The 20,391-nt window shown below is 45.6% G+C and overlaps 2 protein-coding genes across 3 annotated transcripts in view; one reads left to right on the plus strand and one right to left on the minus strand.

The window, feature by feature from the left end:
- DOP1B (DOP1 leucine zipper like protein B) overlaps positions 1-20,391 on the plus strand; it is a 232,104-nt gene that overhangs the window by 15,215 nt on the left and 196,498 nt on the right. The window lies entirely within an intron of this gene.
- LOC137545251 (putative per-hexamer repeat protein 5) lies at positions 144-1,732 on the minus strand. The gene is made up of 2 exons (XM_068266370.1): positions 1,222-1,732; positions 144-1,117 (listed from the first exon to the last, which is right to left on the minus strand). Exons 1-2 carry the CDS (start codon positions 1,730-1,732, stop codon positions 144-146), a joined length of 1,485 nt encoding a protein of 494 aa, XP_068122471.1.

Raw genomic sequence — 20,391 nt, forward strand, 5'->3', positions numbered from 1 at the left:
CCAGTTCCACTTATTCCCACACACTGATCACCAGTTCCACTTATTCCCACACACTAATCACCAGTTCCACTTATTCCCACACACTGATCACCAGTTCCACTTATTCCCACACACTGATCACCAGTTCCACTTATTCCCACACACTAATCACCAGTTCCACTTATTCTCGCACACTGATCACCAGTTCCACTTATTCCCACACACTGATCACCAGTTCCACTTATTCCCACACACTGATCACCAGTTCCACTTATTCCCACACACTGATCACCAGTTCCACTTATTCCCACACACTGATCACCAGTTCCACTTATTCCCACACACTGATCACCAGTTCCACTTATTCCCACACACTGATCACCAGTTCCACTTATTCCCACACACTGATCACCAGTTCCACTTATTCCCACACACTGATCACCAGTTCCACTTATTCCCACACACTGATCACCAGTTCCACTTATTCCCACACACTGATCACCAGTTCCACTTATTCCCACACACTGATCACCAGTTCCACTTATTCCCACACACTGATCACCAGTTCCACTTATTCCCACACACTGATCACCAGTTCCACTTATTCCCACACACTGATCACCAGTTCCACTTATTCCCACACACTGATCACCAGTTCCACTTATTCCCACACACTGATCACCAGTTCCACTTATTCCCACACACTGATCACCAGTTCCACTTATTCCCACACACTGATCACCAGTTCCACTTATTCCCACACACTGATCACCAGTTCCACTTATTCCCACACACTGATCACCAGTTCCACTTATTCCCACACACTGATCACCAGTTCCACTTATTCCCACACACTGATCACCAGTTCCACTTATTCCCACACACTGATCACCAGTTCCACTTATTCCCACACACTGATCACCAGTTCCACTTATTCCCACACACTGATCACCAGTTCCACTTATTCCCACACACTGATCACCAGTTCCACTTATTCCCACACACTGATCACCAGTTCCACTTATTCCCACACACTGATCACCAGTTCCACTTATTCCCGCACACTGATCACCAGTTCCACTTGTTCCCACACACTGATCACCAGTTCCACTCTCCCGCACACGGATCACCAGTTCCACTCTCCCGCACACGGATCACCAGTTCCACTCTCCCACACACTGATCACCAGTTCCACTCTCCCACACACTGATCACCAGTTCCACTCTCCCACACACTGATCACCAGTTCCACTTGTTCCCACACACTGATCACCAGTTCCACTTGTTCCCACACACTGATCACCAGTTCCACTTGTTCCCACACACTGATCACCAGTTCCACTTGTTCCCACACACTGATCACCAGTTCCACTTGTTCCCACACACTGATCACCAGTTCCACTTAATCCCACACACTGATCACCAGTTCCACTTATTCCCACACACTGATCACCAGTTCCACTTATTCCCACACACTGATCACCAGTTCCACTTATTCCCACACACTGATCACCAGTTCCACTTATTCCCACACACTGATCACCAGTTCCACTTATTCCCACACACTGATCACCAGTTCCACTTATTCCCACACACTGATCACCAGTTCCACTTATTCCCACACACTGATCACCAGTTCCACTTATTCCCACACACTGATCACCAGTTCCACTTATTCCCACACACTGATCACCAGTTCCACTTGTTCCCACACACTGATCACCAGTTCCACTCTCCCGCACACTGATCACCATTTCCACTCTCCCACACACTAATCACCAGTTCCACTCTCCCGCACACGGATCACCACTTCCACTCTCCCACACACTGATCACCAGTTCCACTTGTTCCCACACACTGATCACCAGTTCCACTTGTTCCCACACACTGATCACCAGTTCCACTTATTCCCACACACTGATCACCAGTTCCACTTATTCCCACACACTGATCACCAGTTCCACTTATTCCCACACACTGATCACCAGTTCCACTCTCCCACACACTGATCACCAGTTCCACTCTCCCACACACTGATCACCAGTTCCACTCTCCCACACACTGATCACCAGTTCCACTCTCCCACACACTGATCACCAGTTCCACTCTCCCACACACTGATCACCAGTTCCACTTATTCCCACACACTGATCACCAGTTCCACTCTCTCACACACTGATCACCAGTTCCACTCTCCCACACACTGATCACCAGTTCCACTCTCCCACACACTGATCACCAGTTCCACTCTCCCACACACTGATCACCAGTTCCACTCTCCCACACACTGATCACCAGTTCCACTCTCCCACACACTGATCACCAGTTCCACTTATTCCCACACACTGATCACCAGTTCCACTTATTCCCACACACTGATCACCAGTTCCACCCTCCCACACACTGATCACCATTTCCACTCTCCCACACACTGATCACCAGTTTCACTCTACGGCACACTGATCACCAGTTTCACTCTCCCGCACACTGATCACCAGTTCCACTTGTTCCCACACACTGATCACCAGTTCCACTCTCCCACACACTGATCACCAGTTCCACTTGTTCCCACACAGTGATCACCAGTTCCACTTGTTCCCACTCGCTGATCACCAGTTCCACTTGTTCCCACACGCTGATCACCAGTACCACTTGTTCCCACACACTGATCACCAGTTCCACTTATTCCCACACACTGATCACTACTTCCACTTATTCCCACACACTGATCACCAGTTCCACTTGTTCCCACACAGTGATCACCAGTTCCACTTGTTCCCACTCGCTGATCACCAGTACCACTTGTTCCCACACACTGATCACCAGTACCACTTGTTCCCACACACTGATCACCAGTTCCACTTGTTCCCACACACTGATCACCAGTTCCACTTATTCCCACACACTGATCACCAGTTCCACTTGTTCTCACACACTGATCACCAGTTCCACTTGTTCTCACACACTGATCACCAGTTCCACTAGTTCCCACACACTGATCACCAGTTCCACTTGTGAATCCTCTGCACTCACTAGTGATCCTGTGACTAAACTCACACTTTCCCTGATAGCTGGACACCCTCCGTGTGACTTGACATCACTACTGCTTATGCAGGACAGTTTGAGGCCCTGTCACGGAACAGCCGTGAGAAACGAGAACGCAATCGGTTTATTGCGCCGATTGCCCGTGAGTGTAGTCAGGCCAGCGATTTAGAGACTGACATTCCTGGTTTTTTAAATGGGCAGTTTTTTTCCCCTGTTAGCAGCTGGCAGGAAGACTGGCCCTGTGACTGCTGATTAAGCCAGAGGTGTAAACTCAAAGTTTGTCTAAGCTGATCTCACATTCAGATGTTAATTGAAGGAGCCAACAGGGCCTTTCATAGAGGGAGATCCCAAGAAGCAGACACAGCTGGACTCCAGTCAGCCTGGCTCCAGCCTTAGCAGGAAGAAATGAATGTACTATATAATCTTTTGCCCATTTACAGAATACAATAAATAGGGTGGTTATGAGAGCGGTATCATTGGATCCGTAGGGTCATGCTGGATCTCTTGATACCAGTCGAGAGGGGCCCGGGGCCCCTACAACCCAGGTATGAATCTACCCAGGACCCTGATCTGCTGCACTAGCCATGTCGGATATCATATTAATCTGTATTTTCCACCAAGTATGAAGCTGTTACCCCCCTAAATATAACGTGTATGGTTCAGGAGTTACAGCATTTCATAAGTTTAGCCCTAAAATCTCTCAGAGGGAATGGACTGGCATTGGTTGGTGACTCAGAGGGGTCGGCATTGCCACACCCCCAAACCAGCTTCATCAAAAGCACCTGGCCAGCAGGCGGGCTGCGAGTCCTCCCATTCCATCCATCTGAGAACATCCTGCGGCCAGCCAGAGGACATAGGGCTGGTGGCCATTTTGCTGACCCATCTGAAACAAAGGACGCATGTGCTAGCGGCCATCTTGATTGGCATCTTCTGTAACCTGGAACAAAGAATTCTGCTGAACTTTGATTGAAACCAAGAGCTTTAAGAACTTGAAACCGTTTTGCTTGAACTTTCTGATTTTCCCACAAAAGGACATATTTCCACAAACCATAAGTATTTTCTCCCTTTTTATTTCATACTGGCTATTACTGTCTTAATAATTGTGATTTTAATAATTGTCTGTATATATTAATTATTTATATTGCGTGAATAAACGACTTTCTCCAAGTCATTCACTGTCCGCTACCCTGCTTATCAGCACACACAGAACTGATCCCGGGTCTCTGAAGATACGCTACTGTTTGTTTGTTGTTGGCTAGACAGAATACCGTGTGTTTAACCGTTTTATTCGCAAGACTAGTCAGTCAGTAAATCGGGTCCACTGGCCCATACCAGTGGTGGTGGCAGATACCGTGGAATCGTGTGTACGTTGTAATTACCCGTGTCTCACAGGCTCCCTTCTGGTTTGTCTGCGGCTAATTCTTAACGGTTCCTGCGCATTGACTGCGACCAGAGTTCGCACGATCTGTGCGCTGGCACCGTTTAGAAGGCTAAGTGCGGTCAGACCACTAAGGGCTCTTGTGACAGTGGTTAGGCAGCGGTTGGGGCCTGTGTTGTGCTGAAAGTATCTAAGAAAGCGCTAGTGCTATCAATAAACGAACTAATTCGTTGGTGTAGCTGGAAGGCAATATATTTTTTATATATACAGAGAGACTGTGTAGCCAGTACCCCTCCCCAAAAGTTTTATTTTATTTGGCGTGGAAATGTCCGGGAACTACAAGAAAATGTGCCTGGCGGACCTGCAAAATCTTTGCCAAGAGAGAGGCATTGATGTCGGCTGCAAGAAACAAGGGGACCTGGTAACGGAATTGTTTCAATGGGATACCCAGCAACTGCGGGAGCCGGGAGTGTCCGCTGAAGTGGATACCAGCCCATCTGACAATCGAGGGGAACCAGAGACTGAGACTCCTGACCGTACAGAGGTTGTGCATCCTGAGGGCTCTGCATCAACAGTTACGCAGGAGAATGTCAGTGTGGACCCCAATCCCAGAGTTTCTGAAGGTACTCGCCTGGAACCGGCCAGTACTGGACTGTCCGTTTGTACTGATCCGATAATGCAGCAGGCATTACGACAGCTGATGGAGACGGACCTGGACAAGTACCTGCAGTACATGCGTGAGGAGCGCCAATCTGCTGCTGCTGCACATATCTCCAATAGCTTGTCCCTAGTTTAGCTACTTGCACCCACCCCTGCCTGTACCGTCCCCATCTACTCATACCAATGCAACACCAGGTCCTCTTCACCCACACCCCCTCACATATATTCTGCCCCCTCCCATACTATTTACCCCATACGAAACACTCCACACATACCATGTTAGTAGTCCATATACTATGCAACAAAATTAAGAAGTTTCTCTTGCTACCCCTTATATTTATTTTCAGCTCCCTGATATGCTTTACATTTCTGTCATTTCTAGTGAGATACTCCGATTGTTCATTGCCTGATGAAGCGGGATGTTTGCCCGTGAAACGCGTTGCACTTTTATGTAGGAGTATGTGAATAAATTGTTTTTTCTACAATCAACAGCCTTTTTTCTGGTCTGTTTGTGTGTGGACGGTCCACCACCGCCACCTAAACCTTTTTAAACCTTTTATCCTGTTTTATCCTATTGGCGCCTCTGTATCTTTGCACATAAAGTTATCCACCCTTGGTGGAAGGGTGACATACCCTCCTTTCTTCTGTCTACAGAGAGCGACATCTTAGTCCTGAGTGGGGTCAGGCCTAATCTCCCCACCTGCATATACAGTGGTTGCCTTAGAGCAACCCAGGTTTGTAAGTATAATACTTACGATTTATATTTCCTCTAATTTATACATAATATACTACACTATATTGGGCTCTCGGTCTCCATTTTCCTGTCTGGACCCTGTTTGACTGCATATTTTCACTTTTTTTTTTTTTTATGGATCTTCCACCTCCAGCCTTGACATTTCCTGATGAACTTTGTCTTGGCTTTACAGCTACATACCTCTCACTGGAGCTTACTGAATTCATACAGTTATCACTGGATATCTGCCTGCAGATCATCTAATTGCTCTATGCGAACATGTTATTATTTCAACAACTGAATACATTTTTTTAATTTCCTACGGAGTGTTTGTACATATAATAGTAGATGTGTCTCACTAAGGGGAAGCAGGAAATTTGGGCACCGGAGCGCTGTTGGAGTTAGTGCACTACCACAGGCGCCTATATTAATGTTGGCTATGGACAGAAAATTTGGCTCTTAGCACCCACTATTGAAGCCGCATTTTGCATAGCGGGCGGACGCAGTGCCTGCAATTTATTGGGGGCCTCTGGTGCCCAAATCTCCACCCATAGCCAATATTTATATGAGCGCCTTCGGCAATGCCTAATCTTCCTTGGTGCCCTATATTTTTCTATTTTTTGCCCAGGAAGGGCGGGCTGTATGGATGGTTAAGGTTAGGCATGCAGAGTGAGGGGGTGGGGGACGTGGTGGTTCGGTAGGAGGCTAGGTTTAAATTGCCAAACCTGATTACATTATGATCAATAAAAATTCTGGAATCAATAGGAGTTTTTTTGGATGAAAAATCGAATCACTCAGAAAACAGTCTAGGGAGTGATGAGTATCCAGTGGCCTGACCCCCTACTCACCTTACCAAAACTGTCAAGTGGGTGATTGCTATCTTTTCTGTTGCCCCATTTCACTATAGTTTGTCGCTGATTGGCCAGGTATGGTGGGTTGAATAGAACTCTGGCACAGTAAGGGTGCACATACTGTTACTATGGCATGCGGGGCAGGTATTGACCCCTTGATTGATAGTGTGGGACCAAGTGCTGTACAGTCAGGTGACTCATTTTGTTACTAAGGTGGGGGAGGAGGCTTGGCAGAGCATCCTCTAGGGCAGGGGTGTCAAACTCAAATACAAAATGCGCCGGAATTAAACAACGGGACCTAGTCGCAGACCAACCTCAATGTCTACTGGCCACCTTCCTCCCTTACAAAGTTCCCTGGTGTCCAATGGCCCCCCTCCAACTCCTATACAATTCCCTGGTGTCTAGTGGTCCTCCCTCCCTTATACAGTTCCTTGGTGTCTAGTGGTCTCCACCCTCCCTTATTACAATCTCCTACTGTTTAGTGCTTTCCTCCTACCTGCCTCATATGACTTCCCTGGTGTTCTAAGGTCTCACCTCCAATATAGCTTCCCTGGTGGTCTAGAATGGGCCAAACATAATGCAAAGTGGGGAAACCACTTGGGGGCCAAATTGAATGGCTCTGAGGGCCAGATATGGCCCACGGGCCAGAGTTTGACATTTATGCTCTACGGGGAGGGGTAACACGGGAATAAACCAAAATTTAATGATGTCTTTAAAGTGTATTCTGTAACTTTATCTTTATAAAAAGTTTCTACATTTTAAATGACCTTCCTATGCTTGAATACTCCCTAATAAATTCATGTTTGCAAATTGGATAACATAATGAATAAAATTGCTTATTTTTTATATTATTCATTTATAGATTATTTAGTCAGTGCTTGCCCATTGTAAAATCTTTCCTCTCCCTTATTTGCATTTTAAATATCATTGGTGGAGACCTCTTTAGTTCTGCCGGGTGATCTGTGCGGAATGTTTGTTACTGAGAGCACTATGCACATAGGGTGACATTGCTTGCTTGGCAGTTGGAAAAAGATGTAATTTCCCCCAGTGCAACAAGGTTCACAGACAGGAAACGGCCAGGACCATGGTCTCATGACATCACACTGTGGGAGGGGTTTCACTTGAATATCAGCCATACAGAGCCCTTCTGATGATCTATTTGAGAAAAGGTAAAGATTTCTCATAGTAAAGGGGGTATCCACTACTGATCGGGACGAAGTTTAATCCTTGGTTAAAGTTCCTCTTTAAGGCTGCTTTCACAGTGAGACGTTACAGGCGCACGTTAGAGCAGCCTGTAACGCAGCCCCACCGCACAGTAATGAAAAATCAATCAGCCTGTTCACAGTGCCCACATTGTGTTACATTGTAACGCAGCACATCCGTTGAGAGTGCTGCATGCTGTGCGTTATGCGCGGCTAAGCCACGTTAGACTGTTTGCACATGCTCAGTAGTGTTGGGGAGGAGTGGAGAGCGGCCAGGCACATGGCTAATTAATATTCACTGCACGGTGTGACGTTCAGTGTTTACTTCCTGGAGCGGCCGCTCTGTGCGGCGATTGGCCAGGCGGGACCACGTGATGCCGCATGCGTCCAAGAGTGCGCATCACGGCATCACGGACGCCAGAGTGAGCTGCACAACGCGGCTCACTCCGACGCCCACATCAGAGAGCACCAGGCGTTGCGTTAGGGGCACGTTATGTGCCCTATAACGTCCCCTAAACGCAACGTCTTAGTGTATAAGTAGCCAAAAGAAAACATCCAAGCATAAAAACAAAATCCACTTACCTGGGGCTTCTTCCAGCCCCTGGCTGCCGTCCTGTGCACTCGTTGCAGCTCAAGTGGCTCCCAGTGTACTTCGCTGCAGAAGCTGACCTCGCCAGGTCGCTTCCTGGTCGGTCACTTACAGTAGGTAGTAGAAATCTGACAGAACCGACAGAAGGAAAAAAGGATTTAAACAATGATGCTGGCCAGCTTTCCTGCTTGCTACACAGTTTTTGGCAGTTGGACAGAGCAACTGCCATTTACTAAGTGTTTTTGAAAATAAATAAATCCCTGAGAATCCCCCATGAAGAGATTGACTAGTTCAAAACCTGTCGCTTCTGTCAGATTTCTACTACCTACTGTAAGTGACAGCAACATAGGAGAAAAGTAATTTATGACTCATTTTACTCTGGAAAAAAACGTACTTCTTATTTGTTTATGTTTGCACATATTTTAAATTTTACAATTTATCGCCATAGTGCCCCTTTAAACATAACTAAATGAATAAAAAAATGATCCCACTGCCGTCATGGAAGATAACTGCTGTTTATGAGCCTGATTGCTTGTCTTGACCCGGCATGTAGGTTTGTGTCTATGCAGCAGGGAGCAAGAGAAACCTCTGGCTTTGAGGCAGGGGGGTTGGTAAACAAAACTATTTTTGGTTGAAAAAAACATTCTTTTGGATCTAGGTTGCTGGATAAAAACTAGGGAAAAAATGAGACTAGCAATTTGTTTGTCTTGAATTTCAAGAGTGTGATCAAAGTAAGCAGGGGGACGTTGAGTGGATGGGACTGTCCTTACTTTAGCCCTCTCGGCAGGGTGGAAATGATGAAAATGCTAATTCTGCCCAAGGATCTTGTTTATGTGTGCCTTCTGATTATCCTCTCCATCACATGATTTAAAGAAGAAGTGACACCCATGCTAACCTATAAATAAAAAACACATATATAAGTAGATAAATACTAGTTCTACCTACATAACAGCTGTATTGCACATACCGTTGAATGAAGCTAATCCTGACATCATTTCCTCCCTCACTCTTTTTTTATCCTCTTGCTAATTGTGTATTCATTATCCGCCACCCCTCCCCCCCCCCCCCCCACCCCTTCACTCGAGTTTTCAGACACTCCCACTGAGGTCTATACTAGGAAGTGCACTGTCTTATGTCATTAGAAGGTGGGGGAAATAAAGGGAAGAGGACGAATATATTATAGATAAAAAGACCCCAGAGCATGAAACTCTTTTGCCAGCCAATGACAATAAAAGGGCCAGTGCCTTTAAGGTATGTGATAACTCCAAACCATCACAGCAGAAAAAGTTTTGAATGCAGGATTAGCATCTTTATCACTTAATACACTCAGACCAGTTGCTGTTGAAATTTGATTTTTATGGTGACAATCCCACTTTAAAGAGACACTGAAGCGAAAAAAAAAAATATGATATAGTGAATTGGTTGTGTACTATGAATAATTACTAGAAGATTAGCAGCAAAGAAAATATTCTCATACTTTTATTTTCAGGTATATAGTGTTTTTTCTAACATTGCATCATTCTATAATATGTGCAGATTACACAACACTCAGCATTCAAAATGAGTCTTTCAGAGCAGTCTGTGAAGTAATGACCTCTCCTCTAGCAGAGGAAAAGTAAATAGTCCAGGAACAGTTGAGATAATAAAAGTCAGATAACAGCCCTCTCCACGACTAACTTAGTCAGATAGCTTAATGGCTTGTTTGCATAGAGATAACAACTGGAGTTTCTCAACTCTTCCTGTACTGGAAACAATTACACTGATGTATCTGATCTTAATGTTTTATTTCTTAGCTGTGCTACACATACAAATCATAATATCATCATTTTTTTTTCGGTTCAGTGTCTCTTTAAAACAGGCTCTTTCATGAATGTATCTGGGCAAGGTCTAAATGCAGGACCAGTTATAGAATAATCAACAGGGATAAGAAAATGGGTGGAATGTCAGCCCCTGATATTCTGACTTACTACAGCAATGTCCTCGTCATCCCGAACCCAGGCATCCGGAAGTCTCAACTAACCGCCGTGCCTGAGGGGATAACGGGGACTGTGCTTTGGGGGTTTTTATGGGGGGTTTGCAGGGAATAAAATACTTACCAAGCCTCCAGTGCTGTGTTCTAGTCTTCTTGTTGCTCCTAGCGTCTTTCTCGGCGTCTGCGCACAGCTCCCGATGTGTCACATGACCCGACGCGGGTCAGGTGACACTCCGCGAGCCATACACGGAGGGCGTCAGGTGCTAGGAGCTACAGGAAGGCTAGAAGATGTCGCTGGATACTCGGTGAGTATTTTATCCTGCGGTGGGTTGTGCTTTTTCGTCTGGTTTCTCAAGCAACTGACAAACACATGTATCTGGCATCAGGCGATCCCCGACAGTGCTGAATACTGGGGACTTTGCTGTATAAGCGTATACACCTGTGAAGAATCCTAGATTGGAAAGTACTGTAGAAGTATCCCCAAAAACAAGAAGTACATTATGGCCCTCACCAGAAAGTGAGGTAATCAATCTAGATTACGGTATGTCTTTACCTGGCACCCCTCGAATAATAATAAACTGAGTAAGGCTACAACTCATCCACTTATAAAACCTTCATTAATGCCCTGAAACTCTTCATGCCCCATATTAAAATTGCAGAAAAAGACGGGGCTTTACTCCATTATGTCTCTGAGGGAAAATCTGGATTTCCTTCCAGCATCTACCCCCACTTTGGGGCCTTGACACCCGTCTGATACATCGACTGGGCCGTAAAGATCTAGGGATCCCTAGTTTACTAGAAGAGTCCAAAAATGTAGAAACATGGTGCCAAAAGCAAGTAAAAAGTTACGTACATCACCACAAAGACAGTGAAGTCCATGGTGTTCTGAATTTTGGCCAACCTAGAGGGAACCATGTGTTGCCCAGTTAGAACCTTGTAAACTGATTACAAAGAAGACCCATTGGCCAAAAATATGGCAAACCTATTCCAACAGTCTATCCAATCATCTCTATTTTTTTGGTTTTCTGCAGACCCAAGCTAGGTATGTATGCTGGATTGAACTCTGCTATGTTCATATATCATGGCTATGTACATGATCATAAAGACCACCTCGGCCAAGAATCTTGCGTTAATTCAGCATGTGTATAATGGCTGCCCGACATCTGCTAAAGATTCAGCATGCCTGATCTTTAGTGATCCCTGACACCTGAGCGAGCATTGAGCGCATTGTTCTCCCCATTCCCATGCCGCTGGTAAACTCCTCTGTTGTGCGCCACTCAGGGTCAGATTTTCCATAAATCACTGTAGGCACATGCCTACAGGCGCCTTATGTTGGAGAGGTAGCCCCTCCTCCTCAGATCACTGACCTCTGGAGCTAGCACTGTAATCCCTGCCTCATATCACTGACCTCAGGCAGCCTAATCCTTGTCTCATGTCACTAATGGCCATACATGGTACAATTTTTTCATCCAATCTTACCAATTGTATGTAGTATAAGGGAACTGCCTAAATTATCCTTTCAGTATATTCACTTAATTTACCCTTATACTACATAAAAATGGTAAGATTGTATGAAAAAATTGTACCATGTATGGTCACCAAGGATGATGTGAGACAGTGATTAGACTGTAAGATTCTAAGGACAGTAAAGGTGGCCATACACTGGCCCGATTCCCGGCCGTTTCGACAGCAGATTCGATCCTGGGATCGAATCTGCTGCCAATCGTTCGCGGTAAACGCCGCCGACGATCCGATTTCCTCCCGAAATCGGATCGGTCCGTCGATCGCGCCGTGCGGGAAATTACCCTCGATCGCCCGCGGGTAAAGTGCGCGTCGCTAGCGGCGGCCGATCCGATGAAAAATACATTACCTGATGCGGGCTCCCGGGCGTCTTCTCCGTATCTTCTCAGCGCTGCACCCGCTCCATCCCGGCGCTTCCTGGGTCACTGCAGTGACCCAGGAAGTTCAAATAGAGGGCGCTCTATTTGAACTTCCTGGTCACGGAGTGACACAGGAAGCACCGAGATGGAGCAAGAACAGAGCGGTGCAGCGTGGAGAAGATGCCCGGGAGCCAGCGTCAGGTAATGTATGCGCGGGGGGAGGACAGGCGGCAGGAGCAGCTGAACAGATTGTGATCGGTTTCAGGCTGAAATCGATTCACAATCTGTTTGCAGTAAAGGCAGCCATACGATCCCTATCTGATCAGATTCGATCAGATAGGGATCTGTCAGCTGGTCGATCTGATGGCACATCGACCAGTGTATGGCTGCCTTTAGTGACATAAGGCAGGGATTAGAATATTGTTCAGGGGCGGGGTTTAGGACACCAGTGCATCCAGGCCTCTGAGTTGTAAATCTGGCCCTGGCACCGCTTACTGTTCCTGCACCTCCTTCATAGCAACAGACGCATCACTAGTGACGCATCTGTACAGCATGGGCTATGCGCTGTCACCCGAGGGATCGAGTTCCGACCTCTGCTGGGCAACAGCAATCCCTCAGGGTGTTCTAGGCTTCCGTCCAGCTTCCAACTGCAAAAAAAGTTTTCACTGAGCTCCTTCTATGATCTTTCATGATGGTGAGCATACTGGCCTGGCACTCCTGCGTGAGCAGTAATCCAGGAAGTGTGTAGTTATCAGTGAGCTGGGCTAGATTAGGATAAATATTAGCAGTTAATCATTGTACAGAGATGGCTAACCGTACCATTCTCAGCTATAGGCCTTATCTTTAGCTGTAACAGATGGTTGAGGCAGGAGCTTCTTTTATCCTGCCTTTCAGTCTGGACTTGCAAAATAACTTCTGAAGGAAGAGCTTTTAAGTAAATCTAGGTAAACACCATGTGACGTATTTGTGACGGTAAGTCATTGGTCTTGTAGATTTGCACTGAGTCCACCGGTACAAAGCTAGTGGTGCCAGAATTGTCATTTACTCCAATCTTACCAGCAGCTGAGCACCATGTCTGCCAGCCTTCACAATGAAACATGCAGAGCTGCTGAGGGGTTACCTGAGAGAACACCAAAGTAATTGCAGCTATGACTGTGTAACACAGCTTGTTAAAATACTGGAACTATGTAGCAAGTGCCGGTTCTAGTCACAATTGGGCCCCAGGCCTAGATTAACCTGGGGGCCTACTTACACCCCACCCATGTAGGTAGCATTAGGATTTTCTTTGCAAATTCATCCCTCAGAGCCCCTGAAAGGGCTGGCGGGCCCCAATAGGTCTCCCCTCAACATTAAATTTGTCTCTGGGTTCCATTCATAGTTTTTGGCAGGATTGCGACTCACCTGTCCTGGCTCCATTACTCCATATGTTCCTGCCTTCATCCGCGCAGGGGTGCCTCTCCTTCATGACCTGGTGACATACAGTGGGATGCGAACGTTTGGGCAACCTTGTTAATCGTCATGATTTTCCTGTATAAATCGTTGGTTGTTATGTTAAAAATGTCAGTTGAATATATCATATAGGAGACACACACAGTGATATTTGAGAAGTGATATGAAGTTTATTGGATTTACAGAAAGTGCGCAATAATTGTTTAAATAAAATTAGGCAGGTTCATACATTTGTGCACTGTTGTCATTTTGATTCCAAAACCTTTAGAACTAATTATTGGAACTAAAATTGGCTTGGTAAGCTCAGTGACCCCTGACCTACATACATAGGGGAATCCAGTTATGAGAAACAGTATTTAAGGGGGTCAATTGTAAGTTTCCCTCCTCTTTTAATTTTCGCTAAAGAGTAGCAACATGGGGATCTCAAAACAACTCTCAAAGGACCTTAAGAGAAAGATTGTTCACCATCAGGGTGTAGAGGAAGGATACAGAAAGCTGTCTCAGAGATTTCAGCTCTGTTTCCACAGTTAGGAACATATTGAGGAAATGGAAGCTCACAGGCTCAGTTCAACTTAAAGAGAATCTGTAACGTACCCCTGGGGGGTACTCACCTCGGTGGGGGAAGCCTCAGGATCCTAATGAGGCTTCCCACGCCGTCCTCCGTCCCTCAGGGGTCTCGCTGCGGCCCTCCGTACAAGATGACGTCATTATTTACCTTCCCGGCTCCTGCGCAGGCGCTCTGACGGCTGTCGGCTCTGAAGTAGGCGGAAATACCCGATCGCCGTCGGCTCTGCCCTACTGCGCAGGCGCAAGTTTCCGGCGCCTGCGCAGTAGAGCGGACCCGACTGAGATCGGGTATTTCCGTCTACTTCGGAGCCGAAAGCAGCCACAGCACCCCCGCTGGAGCCAGCAAAGGTAAATATTGAACTGACAGTCGGGTCTGTCGCCGGCTGTTCGGAGGTTCGGAGGGCTGCAGCGAGACCCCCGTGGGACAGAGGACGGCGTGGGAAGCCTCATTAGGATCCTGAGGCTTCCCCCACCCGAGGTGAGTACCCCCCAAGGGATGTGTTTGATGTTACAGAGTCTCTTTAAGGCTTGAAGTGGCAGACCAAGAAAAATCTCGGATAGACAGAAGCGACGAATGGTAAGTACAGTCAGAGTCATCCCACAGACCAGCACCAAAAGACCTACATCATCTTGCTGCAGATGGAGTCACTGTGCATTGTTCAACCATTCGGCGCACTTTACACAAGGAGATGCTGTATGCAAGAGTGATGCAGAGGAAGCCTTTTCTCCACCCACAGCACAAACAGAGCCGCTCGAGGTATGCTAAAGCAAATTTGGACAAGCCAGCTTCATTTTGTAATAAGGTGCTGTGGACTGATGAAACTAAACTTGCGTTATTTAGGATTAACAAGGGGCATTATGCACGGAGGAAAAAGAACACAGTATTCCAAGAAAAACACCTGCTACCTACAGTAGAATATGGTGCTGGTTCCATCATGCTGTGGGGCTGTGTGGCCAGTGCAGGGAATGGGAATCTTGTAAAAGTGGAGGGATGCATGGATTCCACTCAGTATCAGCAGATTCTGGAGACCAATGTCCAGGAATCAGTGATGAAGCTGAAGCTGCGCCAGGGCTGGATCAATCAACAAGACAACGACCCTAAACACTGCTCAAAATCCACTAAGGCATTCATGCAGAGGAATAAGTACAATGTTCTGGAATGGCCATCTCAGTCCCCAGACCTGAATATAACTGAAAATCTTTGGTGTGGGTTAAAGAGAGCTGTCCATGCTCAGAAGCCATCATACCTGAATGAACTAGAGATGTTTTATAAAGAGGAATGGTCCAAAATACCTTCAACCAGAATCCAGACTCTCATTGGTACCTACAGGAAGCGTTTAGAGGCTGTAATGTCTGCAAAGGGAGAATCTACTACATCAGGGGTAGGGAACCTATGGCTCGGGAGCCAGATGTGGCTCTTTTGATGGCTACATCTGGCTCACATACAAATCATTAGGGTTTGATTCACTAAGCTACACTACTCAAGCAGCACAGCTTAGTGTGGCAGCGCAAGTAAAAATTTCAAAGTAGGCAGGCTACTGCTGTAGCATGCACTACTGACTTACTCACGCTACCCCAAAACGAACAGCTGCTCCAATTGTCCCACTCTGGGCCTTGTCAGGTCCAGTGACTTTGAAGGATGAGATCCCCGCACTTTGATTAGCCCAACAGGCTGCCTGTCATTTTATAGGCAGCCTATTGGGCCAAAGTGCGGGGATCTAGTCCTACAAAGTGAATCAACCCCCAAGTCAGCTAGCTAATTGTATAAGCTGTTAGTCGGTATTTCTCCTGTCTGGCTCTTGGGAAAATTGCTGATGTGTCTGACACTTCCACTGCCCGGCGGATCAACTGTATACACAGCACCATGGCAACAGGGACAGCCCTCTGCTGCGCATGCGCACAGTCCTAGTTTGAAAAATATTGTATGGCTCCCACAGAAATACATTTTAAAATATGTGGCGTTTATGGCTCTCTCAGCCAAAAAGGTTCCTGACCCCTGTACTAAATATTGATTTTTATTTCTTTTTTTTTGTGGTGCCCAAATTTACGCAGCTGCCTAATTTTGTTTCAACAATTATTGCACACTTTCTGTAGATCCAATAAACTTCATATCACCTCTCAAATATCACTATGTGTGTCTCCTATATGATATACAGTATTTAACTGACATTTTTGATTGTAACAACCAACAGGAAAATCATGAGTATTAACAAGGTTGCCCAAGCATTCGCATCCCACTGTATTATTACGTAATAACATGTGCCGGGTCACTGAAAAATGCTACCAGTATGCCACTAGCTGCTTTCCAACCCATGGTGCAGAGTTCTGGAAGGGAAGGGATGCGATAGTCATTTTGGATGGAGCAGCCTAAGAGCTTCACTTCTGCAATAGTGGCATCCGGGGAGAGGACATTTGTGCAGTAAGATAGAGGAGGACAGGGAGGTAAGTATATGCTTTTCCCCACAGGACTTGTTTAAAGAGAACCTGCCATCTTCATTCTCTAGTAAAAAATGCCAGTTAAAGATAGCCCGAGGTGGGCTCAAAAAATGAAAAAAAATTAGGCTACCTGATCCGTGGGGCTGAGCGGATCAGGTAGCCGCAAAAACTGCTGCTCCTGTGGCCCGCAATGGCCCACTTTCACTTTTGTTACCTCTGGGTCAAGACGCTGCGCTGAGAGACTGTGTGTCTCTTATAGTGTGCAGGGAGGCGGGGAAGCGGAAGGAGGCGTGGCCAGGGAGAGAGCGCTGCCCAATGGCAACTCAGGAAACCATGCAGGAACGCCCCTGGTGGGCTTTTTGAACAGGGAATCCCTGTGTTTACCTCTGAGTTAGCGACACATTTTGTCGCTAAGCTCAAGGGGCTATAGTGCGGTGGCGGTTGGGGGACACCGAGCCATGTCATTAGGCAGAAGACATGTGTTTGTGTCCCATCTGCCTCCCTGAAGATCCACCTCGGGTTCTCTTTAACTGACTTCTGTGCTGATGCTTTTAGTCACTGGCCTAGAATGAGCTTGCAGATCAGACTTTAGTCTGCTCCACTGGTTGCAAGCTTGTTGCAAGTTTGTATCTCAAAAACAACTAAAGCCTAAAGCTCAGCATGACAGCCAGGCAACTGGCATTGTTTATACGGGAATGAAGGTGGCAGCTAGGCCTGAACGATTTAAGGAAAATATTGAATTGCACAATTTCAATAGTTTGCGCACGGGTTAATTCAGGGATCCAGCGATTGCCAGACCCCGAATTTCTTCTCTCTCCAAGTTTCTACGACTTGAAGGTGAATAGTATTTAACCCCCCCTCCCCCCCCCCAAATTTGTGCGGCAGCCAGGTAAGCCATCATTCCTGCACCAAAAAGCCATGTACGCCATTTTATTATGGTGGTAATTTTCCTCCATGCCCACTTGTTCAATTTACAGTCTAGTCCCAGAGATAAAAAGATCTTGTTGGGAGGTTTTAAGATCAACCTAGGATGTATTTGTACGTAAAATATATTCACCGTCAACATTGGCTACACAGATTTTTTGATTATTTTAAAAATTTGACCAATGAATCACACCCGTGTTCAATGTTTCACCAATTATGCAAAAAAAACCAACTTAAAACTTTGAGAAAATTGCCAATCTACCCTACACCATTTCATTTTCATCATAAAAATCCACCACTCACCAACAACTTATCTAGAATAAAAATAAGAACTTCTGATAAAATCCATCAGATATGTCAAATAATAATAAAAAAAAAGGCTTTCAAGTATTCCGTACAACAACCGTTTTCATCGAAATTGTTATAAAATTGCATTGTTTTCTTGTATCCTGTGTGGCCACCTTACACATTATCGATTGTTGTGACCATTTTCAACTAAATATTATGGCGAGTTGGATTTTTTTTTTAGACGTTGAATAAAATTGGTCATTTTTAAGTTTTCAGTCGCTTAAAGGAAAATGTCAGCCAAATAATGCTACCCCATGATCTACTTACCCCGGGCTTCCTCCAGCCCCTTGTACCGCCTGCGCAGTACACTCCGGACAATGTGGACTTGATGGACAGGCGCTTGCGCAGGTGCAGTAGAGACGACCTCTTCTGCATCGGCGGGGACCCCGGGCCGGCGTCTGAGAGTGGAGCTTCAGCGTGGGACGTGTTGGCTGCAGGAAGTCCCAGGTAAAGTAGATCATGAGGTAGCATTATTTGGCTGACATTTCCTGTAAGGCAGGGATCACTTGAATGGGAGCTTTTAACAACGAGTCCCGAACGCCGGTGGTAAATGCGGGGCGGATGTCCGTGTGAACCAGCCCTAAAGACACACAGGGTGGATTTCTCTGTGTTTTTCATCTCTCCTGTGCAAGAGTTCTCCTTCAGCATCCTGCAGCATAATGTCACACACCATGTGCGATTTCCTGTTTGTTAGTGGCAGCTGCTGTGAGAAGACGTGCAAGTTAAATCCTGCATGTCCTTCAAAAATTGTGTGCGGAATATGGCGCTCGTTTTCTGCAAGTGTGCTCTCTGCCTTTGAAATGTGCATGTGTGACCAACATTAGTCATCTTTTTTTTTTTTTTTTTTTTTTTTTTTTTTTTTTTTTACAATGTAAATAAAGCGTTTTTCTAGCTTTTATCATATGTTTGATCTCCTCTCTGTTTAAAGTGAACTGTCTCAAATGATTGCAATAAAGTTTATCTTCAGCGAGTTAATAATGCTTGCTGTAAACCCCAGTGAGTCATTAACAGTTATTACTGACAGAAACATTTTATTATTTTTACATGTTAAAATCATTGGATCAAAAGGTCGATCGTCACAAATTCATGTGATGTATGGGCACCCTTAAAGAGGAACTCCAGTGAAAATAATGTAATAAAAAAGTGCTTCATTTTTACAATAATTATGTATAAATGGTTTAGTCAGGGTTTGCCCATTGTAAAATCATTCCTCTCTCTGATTTACATTTTGACATTTATCACATGGTAACATTTTTACTGTTGGCAGGTGATGTCAGTGGAAGGAGATGCTGCTTGCTTTTTTGGCAGTTGGAAACAACTGTAAGCAGCTGTTATTTCCCACAATGTAACAAGGCTCCCACAGTGTGATGTCAAAACCATGGTCCTGACATCACACTGTGGGAGGGGTTTCACCACAATATCAGCCATACAGAGCCCCCTAATGATCCGTTTGTGAAAAGGAAAAGATTTCTCATGGGAAGGGGGTATCAGCTACTGATTGGGATGAAGTTCAATTATTCAATTATCAATTATTAAGGGATAAAATAGACCAAAAGATCCACATTGCTGGTCTTTTCTCAGTTGTAATACAGTATAATTGATCATTATATTAATAGTAATGTCCAATGAAAACAGAAGTGAGTGATAATTGAATAGTGTACAGACAGCTTACTAGAAACCTGCTGGCACTTGTTTGGAGCAAAATGAGCCATTGTTCACGTTTTTGTTGTTTTGGGGTTCTGACCAATCAGCAAATCGATCGGGATAATCAGTTACCCAAACTATTGCTCACATGTCTCTTGTGGTCCATTTAGTATATATCACATAATTTAATTGTCTTAGTCCGTCTCCCCCCCCCCCCCCCCCCCCCCCCCTTCCCTTAATAAACTGTAATAGTAGTGGAAACTAACATGAGCGAGATCAGTGTAATATGAGATTCTGCAAGATCGTCACGTAACAGGACACTTATCTGGGCTGAGGATCATGCCACTCATCAGGATCGCAAAACACCTGCAAGCCAAAAAGTGGAAACTCATCCTAATTCACTTTGGAGTTTAATGAAGCTTGGAATCTTAAAGTGCAACTTCAGTTTCCCATCAAGCTAGCACTGTAAATAAACAGGTCTCTCATTCAGTGTGAAGATGCGAGTATGTATATTTTTAGGTACCTATGTATCATATCGTTGGAAAGTTGAGAATCTTGGCTTTCATTTGCACTATGCCACGTGTCTGTGCGACACATTGTTCCTGAGTGACGGGATGTTGAACAGGGGGGTTGTCACCCCAAACTGCGTGGTTACCAGTTGTTCTGGTCCAATCCCTATTCCATAGAGCAAGGGTGTCAAACTCAATTACAAAGTGTGCTGAAATTGTACAGTGG

The sequence above is a fragment of the Hyperolius riggenbachi genome, chromosome 2 (assembly GCF_040937935.1).
Source record: "Hyperolius riggenbachi isolate aHypRig1 chromosome 2, aHypRig1.pri, whole genome shotgun sequence".
Taxonomy (NCBI): Eukaryota; Metazoa; Chordata; class Amphibia; order Anura; family Hyperoliidae; genus Hyperolius; species Hyperolius riggenbachi.